At 61.5% G+C, this 20,456-nt stretch overlaps 2 protein-coding genes across 2 annotated transcripts; both read right to left on the bottom strand.

Annotated features, from left to right (window-relative positions):
- Positions 1-833: 833 nt before the first annotated feature.
- LOC119710328 (whey acidic protein-like) lies at positions 834-3,108 on the bottom strand. Its single transcript, XM_038159291.1, is given in 5 exon segments — positions 834-1,359; positions 1,361-1,437; positions 1,651-1,791; positions 2,405-2,548; positions 2,692-3,108. Coding segments are annotated over 5 exon segments (921 nt in total). The 5' UTR covers positions 2,945-3,108; the 3' UTR covers positions 834-1,053.
- A 1,274-nt stretch (positions 3,109-4,382) lies between these two features.
- Positions 4,383-6,419, bottom strand: LOC119710418 (WAP four-disulfide core domain protein 2-like). The gene is made up of 4 exons (XM_038159422.1): positions 6,234-6,419; positions 5,837-5,971; positions 4,659-4,814; positions 4,383-4,565 (listed from the first exon to the last, which is right to left on the bottom strand). The coding sequence occupies exons 1-3, from the start codon at positions 6,319-6,321 to the stop codon at positions 4,660-4,662; spliced, it is 378 nt and encodes a 125-aa protein (XP_038015350.1). The 5' UTR covers positions 6,322-6,419; the 3' UTR covers positions 4,383-4,565; position 4,659.
- Positions 6,420-20,456: the final 14,037 nt, after the last annotated feature.

The following is a 20,456-nucleotide window of genomic DNA, read 5'->3' on the forward strand; positions in this document are numbered from 1 at the left end:
GCTGTGGCAGCTGGTTGTGCTATGGGCAGGAGGGGCAGGAGGAGGGGCAGTTCCCAGAACCCGCCGGCGCCCCGCCAGCCATCCCGCTTATCTCTACCAAGCCCTGCTTTGGGGTCATGGTGACCTGTGGGGCTGGGAAGGCCAGATGGGGTCAGGCACTTCTGCCCCTCATGTCGCACCGCCCCATCCTTGCTGCAGCTGGCTGCCGCTCCCTCTCTGGGTTTTCTTCCAGCCCCACTCACCCCTCTGCTCCCTGGAGTGGGGGCTGTGGATAGACCCCATGGCTTGGTCCTGGCACGGCCGTGGGAGCAGCACGAGGGGTTCTAACAGCTCTACTGCCATGATGCTGCTCCTCAGCCAAGTGCAGCTTCCCTGCATGGGACTGCTTGGGATCCAGCGCCACGAGTAAGCAGCTCCTGCCGTGGCCCCCGGTGCACGGGTGATGCTCCCTGCCCCCTTCCTTGTCTGGGTGCTCCATCTGGCCTGACCCGTGACTGCTTTTCCCACCAGGTTTTGACACTCTGGGATGCAAATGAGCCCTTCCTTGGCACAAGGAATCTGAAGGAACTGGTTTTCCAGTCCATGACTGCTGAGGGGACATCATGCAGCCCCCAGGCCCAGCAGGATGTTTACCATGGAACAATGATGGCTGGAAGTCACCTGCGTAGAACTGGGACCCTCTCCCTGCCCTCGGGCAGTGTCTTTGTGCAGGGATGGCTGCCTGCCCCTCCCTGCCTGCACGAAGCCCGGACTGCCAGAGCCTCTGGGAACCAGAGCACAGAACAGAGATGGTGACCCAGAGGTGCCTGTGGGATGGTTTATTGTGTCTCAGTGATGTGGAGCAGCTGGGGCCATTGTGGATGCAGGGTTTTGCCTCACGCAGGGTTGCTAGGAATCTTGGCCATGGGTAGTGCAGGCAGCAGGCAGCCTTTAATGGCACAGCTGGGGGTGCCAGGGACCCTGACCAGAAGCATTGGAATCAATGCTGGTGCCATCCTGCCAGGGAACAGGCTCCAGCACAGGGAGAGGCGTGGGGTGCACCAGCACCTCTGCTCAGCCCATGGGTGCAATGGCAGTGGGGTGCAGGATGACCCTGAAATGGCAGCTCCTGGTGCAGCCCTTCCTGGCCATGGCTACGATGTACCTGGAAGAGGCAAGTGAGGTGGTCAGTGAGGATGCCTCAGTGCTCCTCCTCTGAGGGATGGGGGGCCCTGTGGTGCTCCTGCCCTGGCTCCCCTCTGTCCCCTCCAGGCTGGACCCAGGAGGCAGCAGGCTGGAGGGGACTGTGCCCCACAGTGGGTGGATGCAGACCCAGCTGCAGCCCTGCAGGCAGCACTTCTGGCCAAGGGGACAGTCCCTCCCTGTCCTGCAGGCACAGGAGGAGGCACTTGGCTGCCTGATAACACCCTGCTGCAGCAGGACAGAGAGCTGGCCATGCTGGCACATGTGGACAGAGAAAAGGGTGAGGGGCTCAGGGCACCCCTCCAGGGTGGGGGAGCTGCCCTGCCTGCAGGGGTGACTCCTCACTGAGCTCTTGCCCCACTGGACAGCAGCTTAGTCCCCAGCTTCCCATTGTCCCCCGGAGGGTCAGGGTGACAGGTAGGGAGGGGGCACAGGGGGTCTTGTCCCCGCAGGGTGCTGATGGCTTACCTTTGGTGGGTGGTTTGCAGATGTGACCACAGCCAGTGGTGCAGCACTTGTCGTCCCCAGTGCAGTCACCGTCAGTGTCACACTGCTCCAGGCAGGGCCCCAAGGAGCCCCGCAGCACCATGGGGCACACGCCAGGCTTCACTGCGGCAGGGTGGCTCCCTGGTGACAGGGAAGAGTGCAGCTGTGCTGGGATTCTGTCCCCAGTCTCGCTCCTGGCACAGCCTCAGTCTCCATCCTGCCCCTGTCCTGCGCCTCCATCGTCTTTCCCCAAGCATGGAGATGACCTCAGTCACCAGCCTCACACCCGTACCAGTGTGACCCAGTGAGACCAGTCACAGCTCAATATGGGATGCCAGCTGGTAGCTGGAGTGGTGAAGGACAACCCTTGCTCTGGTTGCAGTTTGAGGGGTGCAGGAGGGAGGGCTAGGAGGGGGTTCAGCCTTTCACACACTCAGAGCCATCTCCCACCCATCAACGGAGGAGCTGGGCATGGGGATCCCTTCCCACAGCACCCTGAGGGCCAGCTCTGAGGGCTGGGGCTGTGCCCAGGGCAGGCGTGTGTCACCGGCAGCCGCAGCCAGTGGCACACACTCCCTGGAGCCTGGATGGATGCCACCAGCCGCACTCTTGGCCGGGCACAGCCGCTGTGCCTTGTCCCCAGGAGGGCCGGGCACACGCTGGGCTCTGCCGGGGGGGAGCTGGGCTAGCACCAGTGGCTGGACGTGGGGATCAGAGAGGGCTGGCAGGGCTGTACCTGTGTCTGGAGGGGTGCAGGCCAGCCCACAGCCAGAGAAGCAGCACTTGTGCTCCCCAGGGCAGTCCCGGTCGTCGGTGCAGCGGTTGGGGCAGGCAGCAGCTCTCCTCTGGGCACGCTTCCGAGGGCAGAACCCCGGTTTGGCTGGAGGGAAGGCTCAGGGTTTGGCATGCAGCCAGCCTGCCCCCACTGCCCACGACCCCCCTGCAGTGCAATGGGAGCTGCAGACCCCTGGGGCTGCCCCAGGGCATCCTCAGCCCGGCATGGGGATCCTCAGGACACCTCACCTGGCTCAGCAAGCATGCAGCGGGTGCAGCAGCCGCGGGTGCAGCACTTCTCCCCGGAGTGGCACGTGGTGTCATTGTAACATCTTGTCCCACAGTTTGGCCCGATGGCACTGCCGGCACGGGGGCAGTAGCCCGGACTCTCTGCAGAGGGAGATGCTCCAGGCAGCCATGTCCCAGGGAGCAGGGCTTGCTCCAGGGGCACCAACACGGGCACCAGCCCACACCCCACCCCTTGCCCGATCCTTGCTGGCATCCCTTGCAGAGAGCAGCGGTACCTGTGGTGGGCAGGAGGCAGGTCCAGACCTTCCCGATCTGGCAGCACTTCTCAGCACCAGGGCAGCCATGGTCGGAGAGGCAGTACAGTCTGGGGGGCCAAGGGGCTCTGCTCGCCCCTGCCGGGCACTCACCCACTTTGGGGGGGGCAGGTGAGGCAGTGGGGGTCCAGTGTCCCTGCAGGGCCCCGTGTGGGGACGCAGTGAGGGTGAGGGCAGTGCCCTGGTCCCCGGGGCTGTGCTGCTGGGCCAGGGTGAGCAGTGCCAGGAGCACCAGAAGGGTGCGGTGGCCCAGCATTGCGCTGCAGTCCATGTGCTTCTGGGCAATGGGCTGGGATTTAAACCCTGCTGGAGTGGGGGCTGGCCAAGCCAAGCTGCTCCTTCTCATGGCAGCACAGTTCCAGGACTGTGGGAGTGCTGGGCATGAACAATTCAGCGCGGGGGAGACTCCTGGGGCAGTGCTGGGCTCGTGGCCCATGGCTGACACATCTGCAGCTCCCTTTCCAGGTCACTGGTGACCTGTGAGCAGCTGGGCCAAGGGCTGAGCAGCACTCCCAGAGCCACGCTGCAGTGTCCACTGGGTCCCTCCTGGCACAGGAGGGAGCAGGGAGCACACGTGGAGCAGGGAGAGCTGCTGAGGAGCTGTGGTGCTGGCACAGCCTGCACCTGCACCGCAGAGAGAGGGGGAGCCTGCACCAGACCCTGGGCAGTGCTGGGCAAGGTGTGGGGCTCACTCAGTCCCAGGGGATGGCTCTGCCAAGGGCGGGGGCTCTTGGGGTGCCAGCCCCTCCCAGGCAGGAGGGACATGCTGTGATCCCAGGGGCTGGGAGCAGCAGCAGGCAGGTACAGCAGAAACAGGGCCCCTGGAGACCTGTGGAGAGCAGGAAGTGCCAGGGGAAAGCAGGACAGGAGCAGGAGCCCCCCAGATTTGAGCAGGTGGGGAGGGATGTGGCAGGGGCAGGCATGGAACCGGGGCATGTTGGGTTGCACTGCTGAAGGCTCCTTCAGGCTTCTGCTGCGGGCAAGGTGCTATGGCCAGGCTGGGAGGGCAGAGATAAGGAGGAGTCGGGGTGATGCTCGTGTACGAGCACACACTGCAGCCTGTTTGTCCCCTGGCCATTGCAGAGCAGGGAGCAGAGAGTCCCTCTGCTCTGAGGGACACAGCTGCACCTCGACAGCTGTGCTCTGAGCATGGTGGAGGACCCAAGGTGCAGGAGCCAGTGTGCAGGGACAGCTGGGGCCATGGACCCATGGCACAGCCCCAGGTAGGGCACAGGACTCTTGCAGGCATGACAGAGTCAGTGGATGCTGCTGCTTGTGTGAAGCCCTTCCAGGCATCCCTGGCATGGGATGGAGAGGTGGCCACAGCATGAACAGAGAGGTGGCCATGGTGTGGGATGGAGAGGCAGCCACAGCGTGTCAGGGAGAAGCTGCTTTATTGGTGAGAGTGCAGGGGTCTTGCCCTCAGCAGAGAACCCCAGGGAGAAAACTGAGGCTGAAGGCTCCAAGTCGGGGGGATGGTGCAGGGCCACGGCCAGGGCATGAGGGATGGGCATCGGGCAGCAGCTTCCCTGTGGCTGGGCTGGCAGGAGGCGGCTGCACCTGCAAAGGAGCAGAGGCTGTGAGCAGGATGGGTGCATAGGCACCGTGCTCCGGTGCTGTGGGATCCCTGGGGCTGGAATGCACCCAACTGACCTCAGTGGAGGATGGGTGTCACACAGGAGACCTTGCCACAGCCATTCCTGCAACACTTCTGGATCCCGGAGCAGTTGGCATCGGTCTTGCACTGGTTGGTGCAGACGCCCAGCATGGGGATGCCCGGGTTGACGGGTGGGCAGGTGCCAGGCTTCTCTGAAAGGCAAAAGAACATGGCTGAGACCTGCTGGGCCTGGCATGGGGGGCAGGGCCTACCCTGCAGCTCCCAAAGCTGTGGGCATGGCCTTGGCCCCTGTCTGCCATGGAGGAGGGACCACCACGGTATCCAGCATTTCCCCCATCCCACAGATCTGCATTTTGGCACTCCTTGCCAGCTGGACCTGATGGGGACTCGTCAGGGAGGCCACGTGGCATAGCGGTTCCCAATGGTCCCTATGCCCGGTGCTCCCTCTCAGGGACACAGGGCTGGCACAGGAGGCACAGCTGCAGCATGCAGATGTGATGCAGGCCTTGGCCCTGCTGTCCTCTACAACTGCCATGGAGGGCTCAGGCTGTTTGTCCATAGCAGGGGGGCCCAGCCTCGGCCTCAGCCAGGATCATGGCCCCCCCAAACAGCCCTTGCCCAGCAGTGTGGGGCCCCTGCCCCACTGTCCCACTGCCTGCCACTGGCACTGAGCTCTGGCTCCACACCATGCTGCCCTCCACTGTGGTGCAGCCAAGCCAGCACTGTCCTGCAGGCAGCCATGGAGGCACTGGAGCCTCCAGGTCACATCCATCTGTCTGCAGCTGTGGATTCCAACTCCTGCACCCATCCCCTTGGGTCGCTGTCCAGAAGGACTGTTGTGGTGAGCAACAGAACGGTGCCCCCCACATCCTGGGCTGGCAGCTGCCCACAAGGCTGAGCATGCAACAAAGACTGCGACGGGGAGTGGCGCAGACCCCACCCTCCACCCAAGCCTCAGCATCGTTTAGGGGTGTCCACACAGCTCCTGCATCGCTGAGAGGAGGAATGTGTGAGCGTGGCCCAGCAGGAGCACACCCCGAGCCTGCTGGGCTTCCATGCAGCCCCCAGTCCCCGTCCTGCAGCTGAACACACGTCGTGCACCCAGGCTCGCGGCCACCACTGCACCCGGAGCACCCGTACTGCCGGCCGGGACGGGCTCGTGGCAGTGCCACCGACGCTGGGCAGCCCGGCCGGGAGCAGGAGGGAGTGTTACCGTCAGGCTTCTGGCAGGCCTTGCCGCAGGCTGCCGGGCAGCACTTGAGGGTGCTCTCGCAGTCGCCATCGGACTGGCACCCCACGGTGCAGTTCACCGCGTCCGTCGCCGGGCTGGGGCACACGCCGGCTTTCGCTGCAAGGCAAAGGTGGGGCCGTGGGCAGGCGCGGGGCGGCCGGCGCCGGGCAGGGCGAGGGCTGCGTCCCTTTCCGGGAGATGCTGCCCCGGCCGCAGGGCTGGGTCCAGGGATGCTGCCGAGCCCGAGCGCGCCGGGCGCAGGACGGTGCTCGCCCCGGCCCCCGCGCCGGCTGCCCTGGGGCCGGGAGGGAGGGAGGGATGCTGGCCGCTCGCCGGGCGTGCCGTGACGAGCCGCGCTGGGCCATGCGCTCATACTCACTGGTGTCATTCTGGGCGGATGCTGCCGACAGCTCTGCCCAGAGAGCCAGGAGCCCCGCCAAGATGAGGACGCTGCGGGCCGTGGGCATGGTGCAGGAACCGGCTGCGCTGTGGCCGCCCGGCCGGCCTTTAAGCTGCTCTCCAGGTGGGGCCGGCGGGCTCGGCCTTCCGGGTGGCTCCCAAGGGCCGGGCAGGGCCAGGCTCCCCCTTCGCGCTTGCACAACCCGAGTATCAGGTATCTGCTGCTGCTGGCTGCCGACCAGGGAGGGGGAGCCTCGAGGAGACTGGGCGGCCGTGCTGAGAACTCGCCCGGCAGGAACAGCAGCCGAGCACCCCTGGCCACGGCCCCCGCCCGCCGGACCCCGGGCAGCCCCGCACTGAGCCCGCCACCGAGCTGGGTCGCCACGGCCCTGCGGGGCGATCGGCCCCGGGGATGAAGCGGTACCGCTCGCCGGGAGCGAGGCGGGAGCGAGTGCACCGCGAACGGGGCATGACCCGTCCCCGCTCAGGCTCACCCTGCACCGCCCCGGCCACGGGCAGGAGCTCGGATGGAGCCCCTGGCCTGGGTCGCTGATGCCCCGAGGCCGGGAGGAGGCAGCAATGCAGGCGGGGTTGTGGCTCAGCTCTACTGCTGCTCACCCAGCTCCTGCTCCTGCTCCAGCCACTGTTCTCCTCCAGCTCTTGCTCCTCAAGTGAAGGGTGCTCCAGGCTGCCTGTGCCTTGGGCAGGTGCCTGCCCTGGGGCTGCCCTGCACCTTCCCACAGCCACGGGAGCTCCTGCCCAGCTGCAGCCATGTCCCACAGACCCTGCCATCCTCACAGCCTCCCACAGCCCTGGGGATGCGGATGGACCATCCGACCACCATTTGTGCAAGTGGCTGTCAGGGAGTGTCGCTGACATGTGCTCCCAGTGATCCAGGGCATGGTGGTACTGGGGCTGTATGACCCCAGTCCCTTTGGCCTGTCTGGGATACCCTTCCCATGACACATCTGGTGGGTCAGGACACTTCACTGTCCCTGGCAATGCCAAGCAATGTCAAGGGATGGTTTGAATGGGCCCAACTTGCCCACCTGGCATGGCTGCCCTGCTCACATCAGCGTTTGCCACTCTGCCAGCACCCATCCTCCTGCAGGAGGATGAAACCTGCCCTGTTCCTGGTGATGTGCTCTTGCTGCTGGTGGAGGCAGCCCCAGCTCCAGGCATCTTGCAAACTTGCATGGGCCAAGGGTGCATGGGGCCGGGACATGATCCCTGCCTGAGTCACGAGTTGGCGTCTGCTCTGCCGGGGTCCGTCTCCAGGTAATTTAACCCCACAGTCAACAATGTGGCACGGCGGCGTGGCAGTAAATCAGTAACTGTTTGCCTTTGCCTGTGGTCCCCTCCCTGCCTCGTGTTTATGCAGGAACAGGAGCCGGCGCTCAGCCGCCTGCCCCACTGCCGCACCTCATGTCACCGCTGACGGCAGTGGGAGTGACACACGGGCAGAGGCCTGGGGTGGCAGGGAGATCATCAAGGCAGCGTTTTCCCTGTGCCCTCCTGGATGGGGTCCTGCTGAGGAGCTGCAGGGACCTGGCCATGCTCAGGCTGGCTGAGATGCTCCCACAGCATGGCCAGGGCCAACACTGGGATGCCAGGAATGAAAGCAACCGTCTTGCAGCCCAGTGGCCCCTGCACCAGGGCCAGAGCACAGTGCTGTGTCGCCCGGGGGGGATGGGGGTGGTAACGGTGGGGAGGTGAGCACACTGCCCACCAGGATGGACAGGAGGGACCTGCACCATCCCTACCTCTGCTGCACAGGGACAGAGCCCACCTGGACCCAGCAGCAGCTTCTCTAGAGCAGCAGCGCTGCTGCCAGTCCCATGTCACCCACCCAGGGTCAGTGGTGTCCCACTGCCACTTGGCTGTGGCCCTGCGCTGGTGCTGTCTTTGAGCATTATTGCCCTGGTCTGACCCTATGACAACTCTGCCCTAGCATGGGGTGACCCCAGCGTGGGGTGACCTTGGTGCTGGCAGTGAGCAGCCAGCACTGGGAGGCTCTGGGGGAGGATGCCAGCACAAGAGCAGCTGGGTGACATCAGCTGCAGAAGAAGAAGGCTCATGGAAGGAGAGGAGGAGAAAACCACAGGAGAAACTGAGAGCTGGTGGGAGCAGTGTTGGCACCAGTGGTTTTGACCACAGTTGTGCCTCAGCTCCAAGGTGCCCAGCTGGTTGCTGAGGGGACAATCCAGCTGAAGCTGCCCCCGGCCAGCTGGAGCACCTGGAGAGGGACTGAGCAAGCTGGCAGCAGGGCCAGCAGCTCCAGCCCACGCAGTTGGCATCGCCTTCTGGGAGACAGGAATGCTCTGGCTCCTGTCCCCAGTGTACAGCATCCGGGATATTGGTGTCCCCACCCTGGCTCTGCCAGGTGCTTCTCCAGCAGAGGCTGAGGATGTCTGTGGGGAGCACAGGGGTCTGCCAGCTGTCCCCATGGCCAGGGAGGATCCTGGCTGAGCACATGGGATCGGCAGCCCCAAGCCAGGCCCCAAAGGCTCGTCCCTGCCGCATCCCTCGGGAGCTGTGCCCACCACCCCTGAGCCTGGTCACGGTGGCTGCGCCCAAGCCTCGCGGGTGACCGTGGCTCCTCCATGGCAGCAGGGAAGTGCTGGAGTCACATCACCTGACTGCTGAGTGGTCAATGATTAAAAGGTGCACATTGAGGTGCCCCCAAGCAGTGAGCCAGCCTCCTGCTGCTGGCACAGGGATAGCAGGGACAGCAAGGACAAGGGTACAGCGGGACACTCCATCTCTGGAGACGCTGGGCCCCTCAGTCGGCAGCACAGGGTCCCCACACCATGGGCATGGAGTGGTGCATGGCCCCTCAGGTCCAGCTGTGCAGCTGCTGAGGGCTCCTGCCACACTGCCACATCCTGCCACAGGCAAGTCCCCCCTGCCCACGCTGCCCCTGCGGCGCAGACCTCGGTGGCCCTGCTGGCACGGCCACAGCTTCAGTGGTGCAGGGATGCTCTGGAGCCTGGCATCTGCCCGGCTCTGTGCTCTGGGATTGCTCCTACCTGCTCGTTCCAGGTGGGACCCCTGCCCCAGTCAGCCCCGCAGTGCTCCAGGGGCTAGCACAAGGCATGCGCCCCAAGCCCCCCCGCACTCACCTTTGTCCCCAGCAGCCGTAGGGGCTGCCTGCAGCTGGGCACACAGGGCCAGGACGCCCAGGAGCAAAATGATGGTGGTCTTCATGTTGGTGAATGCCAAAGGTATGGATGAGGAGCGCAGGTTGGCGGGGTTTATATCTGTGTGGGGCTGGGGAGGGGCCATGCACACAACCTTCGTGTGCCAAAACACTCACTGCTGCTGCGTGTCACAGTTGTGCCCGAGGCAATGACGGCCTGAGAAATGATTTACCTGGCCTTGTCGAGCCCTGGCAACCTGGCTGCAGCAGGCGAAAGGACCCTCAGCACTCTCATGGTGAAAAGGAGATGAGGCCATGGGCTGGGGTCACCCTAGAGCCATGGGGAGCCCAGAACTACCCAGCTGTGACAAGTGATTAGATGAATTTGTGGGATAGGAACCCAGAGGGGGCTGCTCAGGAGGATGTTCCCCTGGGGGCTGCTGTCCTGGCAGTGTAATACTGGGGTGTCACAGGGCTGTGGGTCTGCTGGGCTGTGCCCATCCCAGAGACCCAGCACCTGCCTGTCCCAGTCCTGGCCTGATGGCATCATGCCACGTCTGCTGGTGGAGCCTCAGGGGACAACTGGCTGGGTCCCCGCGGGCAAGCATGGCCTCAGGGGGAGCAGAGCGTGGGAAGCCTCCATGAGACACAAGGCTGGGTGCACCCGTTGCTGAGCACCATTCCTCCGTGGGGACAGGCTGGTGGCTCAGTGCCGAGGCGTCGCTGGCTGCAGACACGTCCCAGCAGATGGGTGCTGTGGCGGGGTCAGCACAGTGGCTGCTCTCACCTCCCCATGTCCCAGACTGGTGAGAGGTGACCCTGGGACGCCCAAGGTCAAAGGTGTGGGGGGTCACAGGGAGCCCAGCTGAGCATGTGAAGGGTGACCACGCCAAGGGTGAGGTGTGCTCCCTGCTCTTGGGGATCCCACGGTGCTGCCACTGCTGTGTCTGAGACCCTGCCAAGCAGGACCTCTGCTTCCTGCATCCTGTTCCATGCAGACGGGGGCATGGTCAAGGGACTGCAGCCCTGCCAGGGGGCTGTTCTGTGGCTCCTCTCATTGCTGAGCTGAGGCCATGCAGGCACAGCTCTCTGTGCCTCACTGAATGGCAAAGGGCACCTGCAGGTGCTGCTGGCAAGTTGGGCAGAGGCAGCCTGACTTGGGGGACGGGGCAAGGGACTGGCAAGGTTGCAGCAAAGCACAGGGGACAGCCAGGGCTGCAGTGTGTGGAGAGGGACAGAACCAGGCTTTTTGAGGGGCTGGTGGAAGAGACTACTCCTGTGCTGGAGGCCCCAGCTGGGGTCCCAGTGAGTGGGGGGACACCAGGGACACGCCTTGCCTGGGAAGTTGTGACAAGGCCAGCCTGCCAGGATGCAGGCATCTGTGTTGAAGCCAATGTGACCTCTGTGACCTCATCCAGGGTTTTACAGCTCAACGATCATACTTTCCCACTTGGAAATTCCTGTGTGCGTCATCCCTGTTCCGAGCAGCCGAATGCATTTGTTGCTGGCAGAACTCTGTGTCTAAATCAAAAGGAAACATGAGCAGAAACCAGGGGCTTTGAGAGCAGCCTGGTCACATGCATGGGGTCCCTTTGTGTGACACCTTTGCCCCAATGTGGCATGTGCCACAGTGCAGTGGTGGCAGCATGGGGGTCACCTGCCTCTCCCGAGCAGCCCTGGCCCTTTGGCTGGTGCTGGCGACCCCGGGCTCTGCGGGGGCCTTGCGCTCTCCCTGCCCGGCTGCTGTGTGCCCGATGCGGCATCAGCGATGGCCCGTGCCACTCGTGCGACACATGGGAGCGAGAGCCTGGCGTGCCCTCCGCCACCGGGCTGTGGGGCACGGACCCCCTGGTCTGGGCAGCCCCCTCCCCACCTGCACCCACTTCCCTCCCGCAGCTCCTCCCAGCCGGTGCCGGTGCCTCTGGCGGCTCCCCCCGTCCCCTCCTGCCGTGTGTCGCGGCTCGGGGCCGGTTCCGTCTGCTCCCGGCGCTCATCCCTCGCGGCGGCCGGCAGAGGAGGCTCTTGCTCCGCCGGAGCCGACCGGGAGCGGACCGGGCTCTGCCGGGCTCCGGCAGCGCCGCCCGTGCCCGTCCCCGGGGGGGGACCCAGCGTAAGGAGAACGTGGAGCTGCTGGAGCTGGTCCAGAGGGGGCCACGGAGATGCTCCAAGGGCTGAGGCACCTCTGCTCTGGAGCCAGGCTGGGAGAGCTGGGAATGTTCAGCCTGGAGAAGAGAAGGCTCTGTTATGGAGCCTGAGAGTTATGGCACCTTCCAGTGCCTAAAAAGGCCCCCAAGAGAGCTGGAGAGGGACTTTGAACAAGGGCATGGAGTGACAGAACGAGGTGGAATGACTTTCCACTGACAGAGGCCAGGGTTAGATTAGAGATTAGGAAGGAATTTTTCCCTGTGAGGGCAGTGAGGAACTGGAACAGGCTGTCCAGAGGAGCTGTGGCTGCCTCATCCCTGGAAGTGTTCAAGGCCAAGCTGGATAGGGGTTGCAGCAACCTGGTCCAGTGGAAGGTGTCCCTGCCCACGCGCTCTCGGGCTGCTCGGCCCCAAGCTGGCACCATGGCTGCTGCTGGGTGCTGACATGAAAGTTCCTGTATGTGGGAGCCAGGGGGCTGGCACCTCACCCCCAGCACACTGTTCCTGGAGCTGGGGGAGCTCACGGACATCAGGCAGCAGGACCACAGCTGTCCCCCAGCTCAGGGTGAGGAGGATGCCCAGCACAGCAGGGCACTGCCCGCTGCAGCCCTGCTCAGCCCTGCCTTGAGCCGTCCCTCACAATCTGGGGTTGAACAGCACTGGCTGCCCGAGCACTCGCAGGGACTGCTGCTCAATAGCAGCTCTAATAGCCCCTATCCATAACGCAGGAAGCCAAGACAAGATGCAGGGGTCTCGGCTGGGCTGGTGCTGGCTGCTCACGGCTCTGTGCCACGCGTGGCACCCGGCTGGTGGCGCGGCCACGCGAGGCGCCCGGCTGGCGGCACGGGAAGGCGGCCTCCCAAAATGGGGATTTTATTACAGCCATACATCACGGCGGCGGCCTGATGCGGGCGGACGGCGGTGATTTTTCTTCATGGTTTACAGACAAATGAGGGGAAGGAAAATTGATGTGAACTTTGCTATAGCGAGAGGTCAGGCGCGGGCAGGGAGCTGGTTATGGATGAGCCAGGCACTGCTGGGGCTGCCTGTCCCTGGGGCTCCTCCCGGCCCCCTGCTCCAGGATGGATGCATGGGAGCACTGGCAGCAACAGGGCTGGGAGCATCGTGTCCAGCATGGAGACCGTGATGCTGCTCCAGGATTGGAAGAGCAGGGGCTCCCATCCCTGTGGAGGGATGCCTGGAGGGATGCTCTGCTGCTCAGGGGAACCATGTGAGCAGTGTTATTAATTCCAGCATAGTTTGGCCATGCAGTGACAGGTGGGCTGCTGTCACTGGCTGCTGGTGAGACCTTGGCTGCTCTTACCACAATTAAAGTTGCCTCCAAACATCACAGTCTTGCCCAGTGTAAGATAACAGCTAATACCCTCCAATAGCAGTTATCAGCTTCTCCATATGGTCCATAAATATTAATACAATTCTAATTAGTTCCTTTAAATACATTGCCTAAATAGAATGTTTCCAGGACAATAAATCAGGAGCAGGTTGTCCGCTCACCCTGCTCATACCCATTGCACAGGGACTGATAAACCTCATGGTTTATTATTAACCCCCCCCTCTTAGATCCTGGGAGAAGAGGGGCCCAGGTGCAGTGTGTGAGCAGGGAACACCCTGTAACCCTCATCAGCAGTAATTCTTTGATGTATTTCCCCAGGTGCACCTGGATTGCATTCCCAGTGATTTGCTCAATACTAGGACTGCCTGTGTCTCATCCTGGCAGACAGTGGCTCTGGATTGATGGCTGTGTGTTGGTGTGCTCCTCTGGAAGATCTGTTCCAGCTGCAGCAGTGCCACCTGTCCCCTGGCACAAGGCAGTTCCTGACCCATGAGGCAGGAGGGTGCCCGGAGGTTGCTGCTCTGTGCAGACTCTGGCCTTCACCCCCACCTCTGATTCTTCCTTCTCCTGGAAGGTGACAGAGGTGACCATCCTGCTCAGAGCTCTCCTGTGAGCTGGAGGAGATGGGATCCTTTCAAAGGTTCTGTGTGTGGGGGTGAGTGTGCACACAGGGTGACATTGCTCACAGGGGTACAAGGGGCCCAGAGTGCTGGCTGGGGCACGGGCATTGGGTCTGAGGGGAGCATGGCATTCATCCTTCCAGCACTCTGGCTTTGGCAGTACTGGAAAAGAACAAATACCAAACTCATTTGCTTGAGGAGGAATTAATACGGTGTGAAGCCTGTAGTGGATGATTTAGGAAGTGAATTTAAAATCTCAACACAAATAGATTTTTTATAAGGTCAGAGGAAAGATTAAATGCTACAGACAAGCACAGCACTTGCCATTTCCAGCATCACTTTCACCATAAATATTTTGGGCTGGCGCTGTCCCTGCGCTGTCCACGTGGGTCTGAGGCTGCTCACTGTGGCAGTGCTGGGTGAGCAGGGATGTCCCCATGGAGGCCAGGATTCCTCACCATCCCCTTCCTTAGCAGCCTGCTGCCAGCACATGGACACAGCCAGTGATGCTCCATGGTGAGAGGAAGGAGAGGTGGTGTGTATGGCCATGCTGCTGGTGGTACTGGAGAAACCAGCTGTAACTGCTCCAGCTGGGGCAGGATCTGTTCCCAGACGCCTCTGGTGTTCCTGCCAGTGGTGCAGGGGGAATCCAAACTGTGGTGCTCACCTGGCACGGTGTGTGCCCATTGCCAGTTCCTAGCTCCTCCTCCAGGTGCCTGGCAGCAACCAGGATTGATGGCAAGAGATTTGAAAGGCTCCAAATGTGGAGGTTATAGCACTGAGCCACCCCCATCCATCACTGGCCATTCATTACCAAGTAACACCCTGCACGCTGGGCTGATTTCACACCTTATCTGAACCCAGCAGCTGTGCCCTAAATCCTGAGTGCCGAGACTGTCTGGAGGAATTCGGCTGCCTGTGCTTAAAATTAGTGTTAGCATCTATCATTTCCCTACACCAAATGGCTTTTGTGTCGGCGCCTGGCAGCGCTCATCCGTCACCGGGGCTCCAGGCTGCCCAGCACCGTGCCCTCTCTGTCACTGTCACAGGACCCCTTGTTGGCAAAATGTCACCCAAAGAACAAGTGCGGCAGCTTTGCCTCTCCTTTCAGCTGGCCTGGCTGGCACTGCCAGCAGTGAGGGTGTCCCTTGTCCTCTCAGCATGGCAGGCACCAGCTCTGCTCTCCCTGTCCCTCCAGCCCCATGGCAGCCAGGCATCTGGCGCGGGCACAGCCTGACACGTGTCCTCTGGCACGGTGGCTCGCTGCCTCAGGTGCCGCGATGCCAGGACAGCCCCATGGGGCCGGGTGCCTCTGGCTGCAGTGCCCTCAGCCATTCCTGGCGAGGTGAGTCGCTCCTGCCAGGCTGGTGCTGCCGGAGCTGTCGGCGTGATGAAAAGCCTCCCGCAGCAATGCAGATAACATACAAGCACAGGTCAGGCGAGGCCCCTGTAGCCCATCCATCAGGCACAGCAGCTACAGGCGCTCCTGGTGCCACCATCTGATGCACGTTATCCGGCACAAATGTGTTTCTTCCCCCAAGGTTAAACGGATGAGTGAGGTTCAGGCGCTGACAGCTCCGCCTGCCCCGCGCCAGCGATAAACGAGCTGCAAGAACCAGAGGGAAAAAAAAGGTTTGTTTTCTGTCAAATGCTGTTTTTGATGGTGCTGGCATGATGATGGCGGCAGTGCTGAGATGAGCATGAGGATGGGACCCGCTCGTGGTGTGGCTGCAGGGCAGCCAGCGATGGCACCGTCACAGCTGTGTTGGGTGATGGGCAAGAGCAAGGGCTCGGTGAGCTGCTGGACTACTGAGTGATGCTGGCAGCAGGCACTTAGCGTGCCCCCAGCGTGCTGCCAAGCCATGCTGGGACCGGCAGGGATTGGATGGGATGGTGGGGAGCCTGATCCTTCCCAGGGTGCCTGCCTGCCCTGGGCGCTGCCCCAGACAGAGTGCCAGGTGGGGATCCCCCACCCTTTGCAGTGTCCCCGCCAGGCTGCTGCTGCCCTGCCCAATGTCACACTCGGAGCCTGTCAACGTGAAAAAAGGTTTGCAGGCGATAAGCGATGGGGCTGCGGCCGCGCCGCGCCGCCCGCGCGTGATTTACTGCGGCGTCGCTAACGGAGCGCAGATTTTTCTTAATCTAAATTGAAAACTACTCAAGTAGAAAAATAATTTCATTGCTTCATCCTGAAGGGGCGGGGGAGAGGGAGGGGAAGAGCTGTGCCAGGGCAGGCAGGGCCATAGCTGCCTGCACCCCCTGCGCCACCATTCCCCACGGCCTTGGGCAGCTCCTGCGCTGGGGACATGAGGCAGCTGCTCCAGCTCGGGCAGAAAAACTGGCTTGTGTGGGGAGGGGGCAGCTGCCAGGACTTAGCTGTGGGGTGTCAGGGCACACCTGGTCCCCGCTGGGACGCAGCCCCCCAGTGCAGGTTGATGCTGGCACAGGTGGGGATGTGCAGCCTCACAGATAGATTGGTAATTTGGAACACGAGTGAATTCTGGGAGCATTTGCTGAGCTGGATAATAACGTGCCCAGTGAGCTGCATCCCATGCATGCTGCCAAATTAAAGAAATTTTTTTCTCCTTTAATTTAAAAGTCACCGTTGGGAAATCTCCACCGGCCGCAGCAGTGATTTCCCCTAGGCTGCCTTTCTGGAGAAATCTTTAATTTTGATTGTCACACTTTGTGGAGTTTATTTCAGGGAAGTAGAGCCATAAATAAGGTGCTGCTTCAGCACCCAGTCTCTGACTGTGCCAGGACAGTGAGTGGCATTGCTGCAAGTGGGGAGCAGGGACAGCCTGACCACAGGCATCTTCTCCCCTTGCACCTTCCTCTTCCCTCCCCTCTCCAGCCCCATCTACCCTCAGCACACTGCCTGGCTTCTCACAGCCTGATTTCACAGGTCAGCAACCTTTAATTACCCGGGCCTGTCCCCACCCCTCCCACCAAATGATTCGCAGGTTCATGAAAATCTCATTAACCACAATACCACAGCTGGGCTCCCGTGCTGGCACTGGAGCCCTCCAGCTCCTGCCGTGCTGTGGGCTCAGCCAGTGCTGTGCCCTGGCATCCAGCACCATGGGACCCCAGGACCAAGCACACAGGGGTCCTGGCCAGGAGCTGTGCCAGGCTCTCAGGGTGGGAAGGTGGCACTGGAGAGGGAGGGCACAGGCTGTGTTTTGCTCCGTGCTCACAGCTTCACAGCCCCAGCTCAGCTGGTCACGGTGCTGTGGGGCTGGAACGGGTGTCACGGTCAGACTGGGGAGGTGGCAGCTTCCAGGGCTTCCCCGGCACCTCTGGGGAACCAGCAGACAGCCTCGATAAGGGGCCTGTCCTCTCCCTCCTTGGGCCTGGGGAGGGCATTTCCGTGCAGCTTTTGAGCAATTAAGAAGCGGGAAGGGATTCAGGCGGCTCCCTTCGGCGCAGAGCCGGCACAGCAGTGCCGGGCGAGCTCAGGAAAGGTTACACCATTTGCATTTTACCCTTCAGTAGTTCCAACACTTACGGGCGCAATTAAGCGGCAGCCTGGTGTTATGAAGCTATCAGGGCGGAGAGACCTGAATCCCAACGAACTCCGCGTGCGTGCCTGTCCCAGACTGTTCCATCTGGCTGTGGTGACACCGCCAGGGTGCCGGCGGGTCGCAGGCGTGGGCTGTGATTCCATCCGATGCCCATTGTCCCCTTGCTGGTGGCTCAGCCCTGGCCAGGCACCCGGGTTTGATACTCTCGGAGGGTGAGCACGCGGAGGGGAGTGAGTGTTGGGATGGTGGAGCAAGTCCAGGCTTGTGCCCTACTCATCACTACAGCAAAGCATTTGATGTGATGGTGCCCTCCAAAGAACAGCCCCTGGCCTGCTTTGTTTAGTGTGTGACCCCCTGATGGGGCAGAGCTGGATGGACCACCATGTCTGTCCCAGTGCCAGTGGCACATCTCTCCCGTGGAACAGGGTCTCCTCAATGTTTGGTGGCCCCTACCCTTTGTGGGAGGACAAGGGCTCTGTGGCCATTTTCCTTCCCTGCTTCAGTGGGACAGCAGGCTGGGAGAACTGCAGCCTTTCCCTTTAAGCATCATCCCGGCTTAATTCGATGGTTTTGAGTCCCGGCTCATGATTTCTGCAGCAATTTGGGCTGAGATTTCTCTCTTTCCCTCCATTATCCACTCTGATTAACTCAGCTGGCCCTGTCAGCTCCCATTCCGGTGTGGGAGCCCTGTTAAAATGCATGAGCCTGTGGCAGTCGCTCCACTGCCCAGCCAGGCTGAACCAAGGCAAGGGGCTGCAGGCAGCAGGGCCGTGCTGGGGAGCTGGGGACTGTGGGGGTCCAGGGACAGGGTGCAGGTGCTGTGGGGGTGCCAGTGTCCCTCTCTGTCAGCATGGGGGTGTCCTGGCCGGAGCTGAGCCGGGGGGGACCCTGTGGGGTGCAGGACCCTGTCACCCCCACATGCCAGGCTGTTGGGCGGCTGAATCTTCCCCCACGCAAAGGCTCATTTCCCATTCCAGCTCTGACTTGTTCCTTTTTTCTCATTTTAATAAAGACGAAAGCATCCGGAAACGCGGCTGCACCCGCCAAAGAGCGAGATCTGACATAATTAAAAAGTGGCTTCAATCAGGCTGTTTTCCTAATGGTTTGTCATATCAGCCCGCACGGCCCCGCACCCCCTGTGCTCCCAACCCCCTGAGGCATCATTTACATTTCTTAATAACCCCTCATTAATATTCATGACGTGGGGAGGGTAATAACGGCTGAGTGCACACCACTAATTCAATTTCAGCGAGCCTCAGTGTGTTTAGTTAATCACTGGGGGACCTGGGTTACTCAGTACAATTATTTATTCGGAATTAGATCTCGAGGCATCTGGGTTGAAACCTGAACTCGGAATAAAATTAAACCAGGATTCTCCTCCTCTCCTCCTCCTCCCACCTCCGCTCCCATCCACGGTTCTGAGCATCCCCTGCAGCCCTGCTTTGCTGGGATGAGGATCTGCTGTTTCCATGCCGAGACCATTGCATAAGCCTCATCTGCAGCTGCTGCTGGCTCCTGGCTCCTCTGTGCCCATCCAGGGGAAAGTGTCAGGAAAGGCCTGAGGACATGGCCAGCCCCGAGGGTGGCACCCCATCCCCACCGGGTGCCTGGGAAGAGGAAGCCAGGAGTCCTTGTTCTCCTGACCAAGCCAAGTCCCAGGGTTTGCTCCAGCCCATCCAGAGCCTTCAGCCCCTTACCCAGCTTTGTTGTACGTTCCACCTGGGAGAGGCTGGTGCCAGCCCCATGCAGCACCCACCACCCGGGGCAGCTGCCCATCTCCATCCTTCATTTATTTCCTTGAGAGCTTTTTTAATACTTTGATTTTGCTCCTGGTTTCACTTTTTAATTCAGTGTTTTGTCCCTGTGCTCCAACTCACCTTATTGGATAAAAATTCTGTTATTGCATCCTGCCCTGTAGGACTGGATGAGAATTGGCCTTCCCAGGCACCAATGCGGTGCCACAGTTCCTCAAATTCCTGCTTTTGTTTTTTTTTTTGAGTGTTGCCCCCGGCCTCTGAGTCCTGTCAGGGAGTGAATTGAACATTTTCCATCCCTTTTAACAAGAAGCTGGAGGCAAAGGTGCCGGCCTCACTCGCTGTGCTCAGGCTGGGGCTCTTCTGCTCACTCACTGGTGGTTTCTGCCTTCCCCCAGCTCCTCCCAGAGCTGTTCCACTCAGCGGGAATGAGGTGGACGGGAAGCCTCGGGGCAGGAGCAGCTCATCATACTCTGTGTGGCTGTGGGTGCTCAGTTCTTATCCGCACTGCCCTGTGCGAGTGCTACACCTGCTTGTTGTGCTCATCCCCGCGTGGGGGTCAAGCTTCCCAGCAGCTGGACCCTGTTCCCAGGATGTGCCAGTACCCCTCCAGTGTCTCCAAATGTGGAGGTTTCACAGCTGGGGAATTATCTGAACACTCAATACTCAAAAGCCAGACGAGCTAATAATTATCTTCTATTTATCTCATCTTTAACATGCAGATTTGTTGAGTTAATTTTGCCATGACCGATCTCCTATATTTTCCTGAAACAATGGGGGATGCGAGGGACTCCTTCAAAAACATGTTATAGTTTTTTAATTTTCTGAGATTTCTCAAACCAGACTCCTGCTGAGATAACTGCGTAATAGCTGTGATCATTATGAAAAATTATTTTAGCTCAAGACTGTTTTTTAAAGCGTAGCTGAAATAAATCCAGTACGATTTTGGCCGAGTCGACTCTCTCCTAATTATTCTTATTTGTTAAATTGAGAAATGCCTCAGTCTGTCTGGGCTTCTGCATCTCGTGGAATTACAGAGCGATTTGTCACGACCTCAGCGAGCAGAGGGGCCGTCACGCCGCTGCTGCCGCACTCCGAGCCCGGTCCTTGGCGTGTCCTCAAGGTGACAGCGGGTAATGACGCCGGTACAAACAGCAGCGCTGTCAATAACCGCCGGCACCGCCGCCCGCACTCCCGAGCCGGCCAGCGCCTTTGCAGGGTTACGGAAACCGTGTCACGAGAAACCGCTGCTGCCCGCGGGCCCGGGGGCCGCCTGAGGGGCTCAGCCGGGTGTCACGGGCCCGACGCTGCCCGCTTCGCCCGTGGCACCGGCTGCTCGGGGCAGGGGGGGCCCTCCTGTCACCGGGAGCGTCGAGGTCCCGTCCTCTCCCTGCCGTGTGGCACCGGGGGACAGGCGGGAGGCCCCCGAGCCCGGCCCCGGCACCCGTGAGGGGCGGGGGGGGACCCTGCTCCCGTTTGCGACAGCCCCGCGCTGCTTTACGGCAGTGTGGCGCCTTTCGCCTCTCCCTTTGCGCCGCGCCCCCCCCGCCTCGCTTTCCGGCAGTGTGGCGCCGCGCCGCCCGGCCTACGCTGCCTGCCTTACGGCAGGTGTCGCGCGGCCCCGGTGGTTTGCGACAGGTTCCCCGGTGGCGGGGCCCGGTGGGTGCG

Source organism: Motacilla alba, chromosome 20 (assembly GCF_015832195.1).
Source record: "Motacilla alba alba isolate MOTALB_02 chromosome 20, Motacilla_alba_V1.0_pri, whole genome shotgun sequence".
Lineage (NCBI taxonomy): Eukaryota > Metazoa > Chordata > Aves > Passeriformes > Motacillidae > Motacilla > Motacilla alba.